General features: G+C 33.8%; 1 protein-coding gene across 2 annotated transcripts in view; it reads right to left on the bottom strand.

The window, feature by feature from the left end:
• MICU3 (mitochondrial calcium uptake family member 3) overlaps positions 1–14,940 on the bottom strand; it is an 85,590-nt gene that overhangs the window by 45,664 nt on the left and 24,986 nt on the right. For both annotated transcript variants that reach the window (XM_017653983.3, XM_017653984.3), the window contains exon 2: positions 5,974–6,127. In XM_017653983.3, coding sequence (XP_017509472.2) covers positions 5,974–6,127 — 154 coding nt within the window. The remainder of the gene's footprint in view (positions 1–5,973; positions 6,128–14,940) is intronic.

The raw sequence follows: 14,940 nt of genomic DNA, 5'->3' as shown, positions 1-14,940 counted from the left end.
TCAGTCAATCTTGCTGACTCCTTTACTCAAATTTGAATACTGCGGTGTCTAATGCCTGCCCAAGAATTATCTCCAGCTTTATATGCGATTAAGTCCTACAGTACTGCTGCATTAGAAACTGGTAAATATTAAGTATTTCAGTTATATTATAATAATAACAAGCAATAATTTTTCTACATGAAAATGTGGCTATTTTTCTATAGTTAACCACAGTTAATGTAAACAATATGTCAAACTCAAGATTATAAAATAGGCATTTTTTGCTATATAATTTTCTCTTTTAAAACATTATTTTAAGTCATTTTAAGATCGAAAGGAAAAAATTGCTCTAAAATTTAGTAACTTACATTTATGGAGATAGATTTCTTTTCTATATAGCAAGATCTTTCTTTACTCAAGAAAGTTTACACAAATGTGTAATCAAATGATTAAAATCACAGGTCTAAAAAGTAGAATTCAGAATTTAACCTTAATTATGATATTGTATACATTTATTTCATAAAGACATCTTCCTTTTCCAATTGAAGAGAACAAAGTAAATAATATGTATTATTCCATTGCTTTTTAAATATAGCAGTAAAAAAAGAAGAAAAATAAATGGTACAAAAGTACATGCAAATGCTCTTATGCAATGTTCAGAAGCTATTTATCAAAAAAGGAAGTCAGACACACTCTTGAGTTTTGTAGGGTTTATAAGATTTCCAGGGTAAATTATTCACAAAAGACATTCATTCTGCCGGATATGTTACCATGTTCAATATTATTAGCTTTTTTATAAAAACTAAAGAGCCATTAAGATTATTCTTCAAAGGATTTTCTGGTTTTCTAAATTCCTTATTTCATATGAAGCTACTTCATGTATAAATATAACTTGGGTGAAGAGGGACTTCAATTCTACTGGATATACTTTATTTCTTAAACTTTAGGCTTATTTTCATTAAATTTTTAATACTTTTACATATGTCTAAAATGTTTTAACAGTATATTTCTTTAAACTAAAATTACAATAATACTTGAAGATACATGTTATTACAACAAAATAATCAATTACTCATTTGAGTTCTAGAAGGAAAATTCACCTTTCCGGTTCTATTTAGGTAGGTAAAATTAATTTTCTAGATTTCAGATCAAAGTTATAATCAATAATCAAATGTATATCAAGATTAACATTTATTTGCACTATAAGTATTAGGCAAATGTTTATTACAGCATACCACGTTTTTCTGTTGAGGTCACCATAAAATTATATGAGATTTTTTTAAAACTGTGGTTATTACCTCAAGTGATAGGATAGTGATGCTGACGCTGATGACAAAGATGGGTACCAGCATTTACCAAGTGCTCCCTGTGTGTCAGGATCGGTATCAACACGTCTGATACCATGCAGTTGTCAAGAACCTTCAGGAAGCTATTATTTTTATTTTATAAATGAGTGGAAAAAAAGTTAAAAAACTTAACCAAGTGCTCAAAGCTAGTAAATGAATGCCAAGTCTGAAACATATGCCTGCCTAATTTCAATATACTGCTTTGATATGTATACGTATACGATTTAATATTCAGTTGGTAAAGCATATTTTATGTTCTGAGGCAAATACTTCTTTTTATAACCTTACACTTTCAAGAAAGTTTTTACAAACATCTTGATCTTTAGTGATCATTCTTAATTATGTTTTATGAGTAACAGTTGAAAATTAACTGATGAATTTGTGGTTGTTAAATATTCGATGAAAATTTTTAAAAATGGAAACCTGTCTTTTTCTTGCAAGTGATGGTTTTGGAAAACCTATGAAAGAATCACCACAAAAGTCATTTCCAAAGAGCAAAAATCCAAAAAGCAGGCTTCCAGTGAGTATAGTATGAAGAAAAAGCTCAAGAAAATAATGAATTAAAAGTTTTCATATTAAGAAATTTTAAATCATTAAGCATCATTTAAAGAATGACTTCTCAGATATGTTTGACAAAACTTATAGAATTTAAAACAAAAATACCATGTGATATTCTAAGGAATATATTTAGAGTTTTATGAAATATATACTAACTTTAATATTTAAAAATCCATATTGTACTAAATCAATTAAGCAAAAATCTATGGAGCACATATATATATCTACTTATGTATACAAATTCCCTATACTCAGGAAACTTCAAATATTATAGGACAATAAATACAGAAACAACCAATTCCAAGGCTAAATAAGTATGGTTGCCTGGTACATGGAAAGTACTCAATAAATATTTCTTGAAAGAAGGGAAGGAGGAAGAAAGGAGGATTAAAGGAACAAAGGAAGATATAATAATCCCTATCACAACCTTCCAATTCTTCAAAAAAATAGCCCTCCTTAATTTATAGCCTTTTCTACCACTATTACTTTACACAGTCCTATGAACACACCATTTATTGTCTTCATCCCATGTTTTTGCTCATGTCGTTCCCTCTGCTTTAGATGCTATCCTCACAGTTCCCTGTACAATCATGCCTGATGAAGTCTCTACTTCAACTACCTCTTTCATTCCCTTTCTCTTTCACAACCAAACATCTTTAAAGAGTTTTTTATACTCACTGTCTTCATTTTTTCATCTTCTACTCTTGCAATCTTCTCTTTGCCCTAATCACTACAATAAAACATCATTGAAGAAAATCATCAATAACCTTCAATTACTAAATCTAGTGGACATTCTTCTGTCTTCACCTAACTTGACTTCCCAGTAGCATTCTACTCAATTGACCATTCTGATCCTTTTCCTTGGCTTCTATGCCTCCAAACTGTTTTGATTTTCTTCCTATGCCTTGAACACTCCTATGTCTCCTTTTGAGGCTCATCCTTTCAAGCCTTCATTTCCTCATCCCTTACTGTGTAGGAGTTCCTCAAGGATTGGACCCTGGTCATCTATATTCTCATACTACACTGTTTCCCTAGGCAATACCATCCATATATACTTGCATTAACTATCAATCATATACAGATGAATCCTAAATAATACTTCAACCCAGCCCTCTCCCCTGTTCTCCAATGGAAATAATCCAAAGCATCAAAAACAAATTCATTAAAAGCTAATTTGCAAAGTAGCTGATTTGCCAAATTATTTAGGATTTTTTTAACTTTCACAAATTTTTCTTCACCTCACATTGTTACTTTTTTTTCACTGTTGTTAAGAGTGCTTAAAATCTACCTCTCTTAGCAAATTTATACTATACAAGAGTATTACCAATTACAATACAGTATTACAGTTACCATGCTACACATTAGATCTGAGGATTTCTTTTAACATTTGGTTATGCCATATCCCTTTCTCTGAAGAAACAATGGCTATAATAACCTAACTTAATATATTTGTTTGACAGTTTCAAGGAGATAATCAAACAAATTATCCGGTACTTTGATTTTCATTGAATTAAAATGAATGATCAAGAGCCAGATTCAAATGCCTCTGTGATATCATCTCTTTTACATATCTAGGTTGTCTTAAAAACATCATGTCCAAAACTGAAGTTGTAATTTGTCCCTTCAATCTTGATTCCTACTGCCATCCACCCAGTTAAGCCAGCCAGAAAGCCTTATTATTCATTACTTATCACCACTGCTACCACTCGCTATTGAAGTCTTGACAAGCGTCTCCTCTCTGATCTGCTCATGCTCACTCGGGCCCTCTCTAATCTAGCTCCACCCTGAAAGATCTTTTAAAACAACTCTAATCATGGTATGCACTTGCTAAAAACAGGACAACAGCTCCCAAATGGAGTCGCTTATGCTGAGCTCCATGTCACCAAACCAAGACTGAATTACAGTTTTGTCTTTCCCAGAGATGGAATCTTACACCAGTCAATCAGGAATGGGCTGATGGGCACTAGTTAGATTATCTGCCTGACAGACCCTTGCTATTCCCTAAAGGAAAGTAATCTTGCAATAACCAACCCACTTTTTTTTTCCTTGTATAACTTCCTTATTCCTGATCCCTTCTGCCTATAAATCTTTCATTTTATACAGCTTCTTGGAGCTCCTTTTTATCTGCCAGATTGGATGCTGATTCATGAATCATTGAATAAAGCCAATAAAATCTTTAAAATTTACTCAGTTGAATTTTGTTTTTCAACACACCAAATTCTCCTGCAGCTTAAACTGCCACCATGATTTTCCATTACATTTAGGATAAAAACAAAGATGTTTAATATACGCTTACAGACTCTGAATGACTTGGCCCAGCCCCACATACCCAGCCTCAGCTCACACCATAGTCCTCCTGGCTCTTTGCACTATAGCCACCCGGATCTTCTTTCATTCCTTAGATGTAGTATGTTCCTTCTTGTCATGGCACCTCTATACATGCTGTTTCTTCTGCAGCAATTGTCTATTCCCAACTTCCATTCCCCTAGTTAATTCTCACTCATGATTCATATTTCACATTGATGTTTATTTCCTCAGGGCAGACTTCCCTGAGCTCTCTGACTAGGTCACTTCTTACCATGCATACTAACAGCAACAAGTATCTTTCTTTCCTGATATTTATCACAGACATAATTTGTCACACATTTGTGTATTTCATTGATCAGTATTTGTTTCTTCAACCAGACTGTAGGCAATATGAGGGTGGAGAGCATTTGTTTTTTTATTCCTCTCACCACTGTATCTCTAAGACCTAGTGCAATTCCTGCATTTGATAGATGTCCTTGAATACAGGTCATTTAATATTCTGGGAGATGAAATAGGAAGTGTGCATAAAGCACTTCTGGTGCACATTCCAAAGTACTACAGCTGTCCTGAGAAAAAGCACTGTGTGATTACTTGAGTGGTAAACTAAACCAGTTCCTTTTCTCATGAAACACAATTTTTACTTGAAAGAACAACTGAAGGACAAATTATAGTTACTCAGACCTAGATAGTTTACAGATGTTTTCTTACAAATAGCAGTCAGCTTACTGATTAAGGAAAACAACAGTGACAAAATTTGTTGGCAATGACAACACTTGAGCTTTCAAGTGAAAATTAGAAATTTGGAAAAAAATTAGAATGGAAAAGTTTTGTGTTTGACAACTTTTCAATAAGTAAATACTTTTATGATAAGATTATGATAGTATTAATGAATGTAAATTTTAAAAAATATTGTATAATGAAATGTGTTAACATGTGGAAGATCTGAATAACTCAGTGAGCCATCATTTTTCCAATTGATGCTATAAGAGGACATAAGGTAAAAGATCCACTCAAAGTACAATGTAGGCCAATGGACTTTAACCTAACAGATTATAAAAGTTTCAGATTCCACATTGCAACTAAACTTAAAGAAAGTACCACTCGCCCAGTGATGATACAGCATCAAAGAAGAGTAACTATAATTATCTGAAAAGGCTATTAAAATACTCTTCCCTTTTCCTAGTTACATATCTGTGAGGTAGATTTTCTTCATATACTCATGAAAACAACATACCATAAGAGATTGAATATAAAAGCAGACACGAAAATGTAGCTGTCTTCTATTAAGTTAGACATAAAGAGATATGTAAGCAATGTACATAATCCCAAAGATTTTGAGAAACACTGTTCTAACACATGGAAAGAAACAATTAGTGTATATTTACACTATAGGAGCCATGACATATACAGAAGAGATGGACAGAATTCTTGCCCAGGTCTAACTTCAAGGCCAGTCTTCTGAATTACTATGTTCAGGTGAGATACAAGAATTCAACAGGCAGACCATGAACCTATTGTAAAAAATGTCAACAGTAAGGTGATGTTTAAGTTTGAGGGACTGAGAAAGAGGGCCCAACTCAAAGTTTATGAAAAGAGAAAAGATAATCAGTAAGAGTTTATACAAAACATTAGTCTGGTAACATTCTACAGCATATCTTTTGAAACAGCACATTACCTGGTTAAGTTCATCTGAAAAACTTATACTGTGCTAAACCTTTACAAACTACAAGTAAGAAAACTACTTAATTGAAAATTATTAAGATAATTCTAAAGGTATACTTACATTTGGGCTCATCTGTTGTAACAGCCAAAATAAAATCATATGGAGTCATGAATAATTGCCCTTCACATTCTATAGAAGCAAACAAACGAAATCGCCTTTCCCGAGATGTAGCATACAGGTCTAAGTCTTCAATGTCTGTTTTGCCAATAGCAACCTAAAGTTAAGAAAGCAAATAAATTAGGACTGAAATAACATCACTTTTTAGAAAAAAAATGCTTTTAATTATGCTGAAAGTGAATAGGAAAAAAACTCCATTTACAATTGCATAAAAAAGAATAAAATACCTAGGAATAAACCTAACCAAGGAGGTGAAAGACCAATACCTGAAAATTACAAGACACTGAGAGGGAAATTAAAGAAGACACCAATAAATGGAATTGCATCTCGTGCTCATGGATAGGAAGAATTAATATAGTCAAAATGGCCATCCTGCCTAAAGCAATCTACAAATTCAATGCAATCCCCATCAAAATACCAATAACATTCTTCAACGAACCAGAAAAAAATAGGTCTAAAATTCATATGGAACCACAAAAGACCCCAAATAGCCAAAGCAATCCTGAGAAGGAAGAATAAAGCTGAGGGGCTTATGCTCCCCAACTTTAAGCTCTACTACAAAGCCACAGCAATCAAGACAATTTAGTACTGGCACAAGAACAGACCAATGGAACAGAACAGAGAGCCCAGATATAAACCCAACCATATATGGTCAATTAATATATGATAAAGGAGCCATGGATATACAATGGGGTAATGAGAGCCTCTTCAACTGGTGTTGGCAAAATTGGACAGCTACATGTAAGGGAATGAAACTGGATTACTGTTTAACTCCATACACAAAAGTAAACTCAAAATGGATCAAAAACCTGAATGTAAGTCATGAAACCATAAAACTCACAAAAGAAAACATATGCAAAAATCTCTTGAATGTAAACATGAGCAACTTTTTCCTAAACACATCTTCCCAGGCAAGGGAAACAAACGCAAAAAAGAACAAATGGAACTACATCAAAGTAAAAAGCTTCTGTACAGCAAAGAACACCATCAGCAGAACAAAAAGGCATCCTACAATATGGGAGAATATATTCGCAAATGACATATCCGATAAGGTGCTAACATCCAAAATATATAAAGAATTCACACACCTCAACACCTCAACACAAATAACCCTATTGAAAGATGGGCAGAGGATCTGAACAGACACTTCCTGAAGAAGACAGATGGCCAATAGGCACTTGAAAAGATGCTCCACATTGCTAATTATCAGGGAAATGCAAATTAAAACCACAATGAGGTATCACCTCACACCAGTTAGGATGGCCAACACCCAAAAGACAAGAAACAACACATGCTGGTGAGGATGCCGAGAAAAGGGAACCCTCCTACAATGCTGGTGGGAATGTAAATTAGTTCAGTAATTCCACTCCTAGGAATTTACCTGAAGAAAACAAGATCCCTGATTCAAAAAGACATATGCACCCTTATGTTTATTGCAGCACTATTTACAATAGCCAAGATATGGAAGCAACCTAAGTGCCCATCAGTAGATGAATGGATAATGAAGATGTGGTATATACACACAATGGAATATTATTCAGCCATAAGAAGAGAAGAAATCCTCCCATTTGCAACAACATGTATGGAGCTAGAGTGTATTATGCTCAGTGAAATAAGCCAAGCAGAGAAAGACAAGTACCAAATGACCTCACTCATTTGTGGAGTACAACAAAGAAGCAAAACTGAAGCAACAAAATAGCAGCAGACTCAGAGACTCCAAGAAGGGACTAGCGATTACCAAAGGGAAGAGGCTGGGGAGGATGGAAGGGGAGGGAGGGATTAAGGGGCATTATAATTAGCACACATAATATAGGTAGGCCACAGGGAAGGGAGTATAGCACAGAGAGGACAAGTTAAGACTCTGTAGCATCTTACTACGCTGATGGACAGTGATTGCAACGGAGGGGAGGGGACTTGATAATATGGGTGAATGCTAAAACCACAACGTTGCTCATGTGAAACCTTCATAAGATTGTATATTAATGATACCTTATTTAAAAAGAAAAAGAAAGTGAATTAGCAGAGTAAATGAAAAATATGAAAATATTGCCTTCTGGAATATTTAATCATTTCATAAATACCCATGTGAATAAAATGAATTCAAAACATCCTACTATAAATATCACTAAGGGTATGAAGATTTTAAATTGGCACTTTGAAGGACTTGTGATTTATTTCTTAAGTTTTAGTTTCAAAGAATATTAAATTTCTGAGCTAAAAGTTTCTTTAGAAGGAACACTAACACTTGCTGAATGTCTAACACATGCTCTCTCTATAGGCTTATGTGTTTAATTAGAAGTCTATCAACTATAGTCTATTGAGATTAAAAGAAAGTGAAACCCTGATAGGCATTCAGGCTACCACTATGTAAACCATCTAGTGGCAGTGCTTAGAGCAGAACTGACATTGCTAACTCTATATTACTACCAATGGTCATTCTGAATTCTACCTAGGGTTAATATGAACAGAATTAGAAGGAATGTATGTATATCGGGGGAAGGAAGTCTCTTTTGTTTTCCTTAATTTCCTTGTAGATAAATTAATTTTTCACTGTTATATATTTCCTCTCTGAACTACTTATAGGAAATTTATTTTTTAATGAAAAGATTTCCTCCTGATTATGAAAGTGGTGCATAGTTACTGTATATACTTTGAAGACAGAATTTTAAAAATGTATAGGCATAATTTGGGGGGACATTTTTGGGCAAAATGTGGGATTATACAATACTGTTCAGTAATCTTTTTTACTTATATGTCAGGGCCATTCTCCCATGTAACTTCAAGTAGACCATTTTTAGTAAATGTATAATATTTCATAGTAAATGTCTATAGCACAACACAACTAATAAATTCTACATGGTTGAATGTTTAGGTGATTCATGATATTTTACTATATAAAACAATGTTATAATGACCAACTTTGAAAATATTTAGATATATCTATAAATAGTTTCTTTGGATAAATTCCTAAGAATAGATCTGACTGGTCAAATAAAATTTTTTTGTACATCTTGTCAAACTGCACCTATGGAATCTATAGCAATTTACATAACTACCAACAATGCAAAACTGTATTTTCATACATTTCACAAAAAATTTATATTAGAAAAAAATTCCTATTTAGGATGGTAAGCTTATTCTCTTCATCGTCTCTTCTATGACTATTGTCATAATGTAGATTGTGCATAACTATTAAAACTATAAAAATATATAATATCTTGAGAAGTCATATTAAAATAATCCATAAGAAGTTTTAGCAGAGACACATGTTTGTATTTCTAAGTTACATCTCATTAAATTAAAAGCCAGGCAATGATTAATCTTTTTCCACTATTCTGAAGACTTAAGATTTTTCAAAACATTACATAAGTAGTGAAATAAAAACTAAAAAAAGATGCACTCTTCACTCTTTAATGGCATGTATTAGAGAACATATAGGTTCTGCCTTTAAGAAATATACAACGTATTTGGAGGGGCAAAGTACCACTAGTTAGAGAGACAAAAGATACAAACATGGGAAAAGGGAATGAGTCAAGTTAGAGTAAACAGAAGAAAAGTGCACTATAGGTTGATGTTAATAAGAAGGCTTTGGGAAGAATAAAATATGAATTTTAATGTCAGGAAGAGATTTGAGCATTCTAGGTTTGTATAGCTTATTTGAAAGCTGGCAATAATCTTCCTAGAGCAGAAGATTTGCATTTATGGAAAACAGTAGTTAAATTAATAATGATTTCTGAATGCCAGACTAAAGCAAGGGAATTTAACCTGACAGAAAACAAATGCCCTTAGGAAATTATGTGAAGCAATGACACCAAAAAAATGATGCTTTAGAAAGATAAAGCAATGTGGTACCAGAAAAAAAGCTAGCTCAGCAGTAAACTAATACAAATTATTCAGATAATCCATAAATTTTGGGAAATTGTTTTGGTTCTGCCATGGATAAAAAGTGACACACTGAATAGTTCATGTCAGTAATAGGTAATAATCTCTCTGAATACTTCTCAGGGATCAGTCTACACCTTAGGTCTCCCTCTGTGCGTATATACCCAGGGGTTTCTTTTCCTCCCAGGACAGGGAACTCAATCTTTTTACTACCATAGTTTACTTTCCTGCTTTCTTCCTGCTAGGCCATTTCCCTTGGGCCTAGTTGGCCCCAATCAAACATGACTCATTTCCAGTGAATTTCCTAGAGGACCACTCTAGGCGGAGCTGTCTGTTTTTGCACCAGTCTGAATCCATGCCTCAGTCTAACATCCTGACCCACAATTTTTGCCTATAACATCTATGTTTGCCATGACCTATATGTACTTGACCATCACTCTTCCTGGTGTTGCCATTACTGCTCATGAGGTGCTTGTGTTTTATCATCAAGCTTTCCTTCCTTAAGCACAGTCCCTCATTTGTCAAGGGCAAGCCAAACCTGCTTGACCACTGCAGCTGCGAATTTGATATGTCTTCTATGAGCTAATGTTGACAAAGCCTTCTTATCCTTAACTTCTACTAACAATCAATTAACAAAGCCTATTGTTCTCCCTATAATTTCTCACATCTACCCACTGCCATTGTCTTTGTTCAAGCACTCTCCACTTTCCTAAAATTTTACAGTAATAGCCTAACAATGATTTTTTCCTCTAATCCATCCAATACCAAGAGAAAGTGAAAGAACATTGGTAGTATATAAAATAGATAGAACTATAAAAGTCTGTATTCTTTAACTACTTGAGTAAGGGTACCAGAAGAAATTAGACCATGTAAAAGGTTTTCATTAATAGCTGAAAGTTCTATCCCTTGTTGTCTTAGCAATAATACCCATCATTTTTTATGATGGTCTTAGGTAGTGTCTACAGGACTAGTTGGCACCACCACAAAAGGTCTGAGGAGGAGTTTGGGAATGGCTTGTACCCCAGACAAATACAAACACAAATATCCTAAATGGGAAGAATACGATTTATGTATATGAGATAACCAGAGCCTGGGCGCTTAAAAGGGCTTTCTGCTACTGTAGGTTTGTTGCGTCCCCCATCACCTTTGCTCTGTTTATTGTGTTAAAAACATAATAATAATGTGTTAAACACATAATAACAACAAACATTGGCACTGCTCAAATGAAAACATGGTAAAAAGTGGAAACAGATTTTCCCATGATAACCCAATAAACTGGCCTCATCCCAGAACAGTGTAGTTATCACCAACTAGACGGACTGGGCTCATCTGGTTGGAAAATGGGATGGGATAGATAGAAGTACAAGGAGTCAATATTTATGTTAGTTCTTATATTCTCTATTCTATTCCACTGATTTTTCTCTTCCTACTCAAATGCCATAATGTTTTCATTACTATAGGTTCCGATTATGTTTTGACATTAGGTAAAGCAAGATTCTGTTTTATCATCAAATTTTTAAAAAATACTTGTGGTGACTGATATGCAATTTTCACTTGTAAGTGAACTTTGAAATCAGTGTGTCAAATTCTAGTTAAATCATCTTACTGGTTTTTTATTAGGAATGGTCAATTTTGGTATAATATTAGACGACTTGATTCTTCCCATCTGGGAACAAGGATGTTTATTTACTCAGTTCTTTAACTGTGTCTTTCAGTAAAGTTTTGTAGTTTTTATATGTTTTAAATTTTTTGATAGATTTACTCCTATACATTTTATAGTTTCTGTTTAATTGGGAATTGGGAATGAAAATTTTCATTCCTATTACATTTTCAACTGGTTATTACTAATGAATGGGAAAGCTACTGATTTTACTATATTTGCTTTGTATCCAACTACCTTATGAAATTCCTTCATTAATTCAGTAACTTTTTTCTTGGATTTCTAAGTAATCATAAATTCTTTTAAAATAATGACAATGTAGCTTTCCCTTTTTAATATTTATACCTCATTTTCATTGCCTTAATTACTAGAGGTCTAGATCTCTAAAAATCATGTTGAGTAGTTATCAGTAATGTTAAGCATTTGTGTTTTGTCTGTTTTCAGGTTAATGCTTCTAGTGAACTGCCATTATATGTAACGTTTGCTGCTTTTTTTATTATTATTAAATTATCATTGATATACAATCTTATGCTGGTTTCAAATGTACAACACAGTGGTTCAACAGTTACCCATATTATTAAATCCTCACCCCCTCTAGTGTGGTCACTATTAACATAGTAAGATGTTACAGAACCATTAACTGTATTCTCTGTACTACAATGACCAACTTTATATTGTGATTGTGAATTATTGTATCCTTTAATCCCTTTCCTCCTCTCTCCCCACCCTCCCCAGCCTCTCCCCCTTGGTAACCATTAGACTGTCTTTTTTTATGCATCTACTGCTATTTTGTTCCTTGTGTTTTGCTTTGTTGTTATACTCCATGAATAAGTGAAATCATTTGGTACTTGTCTTTCTCCACCTGGCTTATTTCACTGAGCATAATACCCTCTAGATCCATCTATGTTGTTGCAAATGGGAGGATTTTTCTTTTTATGGCTGAATAATATTCCATTGTATATATGCACCACATCTTCTTTATCCGTTTCTTCTATTGATGGACATTTTGGTTCCTTCCATATCTTGGCTACTGCAAATATAACAGCAATAAATACAGGGGTGCATATGTTTTTTTGAATCAGGGATCTTGTTTTCTTCAGGTAAATTCTCAGGAGTGGAATTCCTGGGTCAAATGAAATTTCTATTTTTAGTTTTTTGAGGAACCTCCATTTTGCTTTCCACAACAAATGCACCAATTTACATTCCCACCAACAGTGGAGGAGGGTTCCCTGCTGTTGGTTTTGATAATTATCTTCTACCTTAAATCAAGAATTGGTGTTTACCTGGACTCTTTTCTTTGCTGAAAATAAATGAGTTTAGAGTTAGAGTAGTCCTTAGAGATCATCTGGTCCTCTTGTTCGTCTACCTTCTTCTCAGTATAGAAGCATAAATATAAGACCCCCAAAAACAATCTTAAATGTGTTAAGCAGAAGAACCATAAATAGAAATCCCCAAACAAAAACTCAAATGATATTTGACAAAAACTCTATTATTTAAGATATCTTTAACTATGTTTAGTTTCTAAGATAAATATTTAAAATCAGCTAGTGAGCTAATATAAATTCATGCATTCACTCCACAGATGCTTGGCATTTACCTACTATATGCAAAAATAATCATTTGGAAGATTACTTAATCTAAAACTGTTTTAGGAACAAATATGAATTAATAAGTATGGTTTAATCACATTCTACCTTTATATTCCTAACGACTTTTAAGCCTTTCAGTGGTCTACATGCTTCTTTCTCTGTTGTTTATGAACAGGCTATTTTCTTAAAGAATGCTCTAAGGGCACAGATGAGGCATTTAATGATTTTCTTTACTGTAGAGCTGTTTCAACTAAATTAAATTCACAGTGGTTAGGACATGCAGCAGCAGCCCATGAAGTTCAGCTGAGGATACCTGACTTGATCTACCAGGATTCTGAGGACAGGGACAGTTTCAGGCCAGAACTACCAAAATGATAGAAGGAACTCAGACCTTAAAAGATTCAACTTTTCTTTTGAACTTTCCACAGTTTAAACAATCTAAACTTTCTGAAATTTTAACATTATTATTATGAATATTCAGAAACAAGAACCAATAAATAAAGGTGGAAAATGATATCCAAACCAGTTACTAATCCTCTTGGCAGTCCTGCTTGCCTACAAATCAATGATCTTGTATCATGTTAATGTTCTGAGCCTTTCAAAAAGCAAATACAGCCTTTTCCCTGACACACTGGTATGAATCTAAGGGTATAATCCCTATGTTACAAGGAGCATGTTAAGTATTCCTGTTTTCACTGGATGATCTACTGTACTTAGTACCTTTTTTGCTCATGTAAATCCAATATATCTTTTGAACATTAAATTCTAAAGCCTAAAATTAACCTAAACATCTTTCATTAATATGTAGTGTTTCAGTAAATGATACTTTCTGCATCACAAATTGCCAATATAGTAAAGACTCATCAATAAGTACAATGGACCTAAGGCAAATGAGAGAGCTAATCTGAAAGTGAAAAAACCCGAATTATGTCCTTTTAGTTGTTAAAACATTAACTGTGAAAGTGAAAATCTTTATTATCAATCCGGTATTAAGTACTCAAAAAATAAGCCTTTAAAAGTGGTAAAAAATTATATACTAGATCATTTGTGAACCTCAGGAAAGAGACTGACAGGAGTTACAAAGTCATGGTAACTTAAGAAAAATTATTAATTTCTATAGATTTACAGTCAAACTAAAACACACATATTTGGGAAACTGAGGAAGTGACAGCCTTTAAAATGTTGAGAAATATTAAAGAGAGAACTCCTAAGCTTGTGATGGCTGCAAAGAGAAATTGCCTAAGAAGCTGGAGGGTAGTAGCAAAGATGGAACTGAAGACTGACTTTAGTTTTCAAGAAATGACCTCTCCAAAGTAAACACAACACAAAGGGTAACACAGAGTTTTCACATTCCATTTTTCCTGGAGATGCCTCTTTAAAAAGGGCCTGTTGCAAGGTGAAACCCTTTCTCTGAGCACATTCCTGTCTTTGTAGCTCTACTGCCTCTGTTATCAGCACGGCCAACTGAGGAAGCTCTTTAATGTAGGAAGACTGAACCACAATTTTTGTTAGGCACTAAGGAGCACATCAGACTATGGAGTACAGCTTATTAATTAGCAAGTCCAAAAATTCACTCTAATTAAAAATTCTTAGAGACTGAACATAATTATTTGTACCTTCATGTTTTCCCTGGCTTTTATAAGAAGCAGCATCTTTCTTTACCATAAGAACTCCGATACTGAAACAGTGTCCTTGATGCCCTCTTTCTATAACCATCTTAGGAGGAAGACTCTTAGGTGGTATTTGTGGCATGCACTTCACTTCAGCCTCTGGAACCAA

Source organism: Manis javanica, chromosome 12 (genome assembly GCF_040802235.1).
Source record: "Manis javanica isolate MJ-LG chromosome 12, MJ_LKY, whole genome shotgun sequence".
NCBI classification, from domain to species: Eukaryota; Metazoa; Chordata; class Mammalia; order Pholidota; family Manidae; genus Manis; species Manis javanica.
The sequence above is the reverse complement of the archived record's forward strand: the minus strand, read 5'-3'. Positions and strand labels throughout refer to the sequence as shown.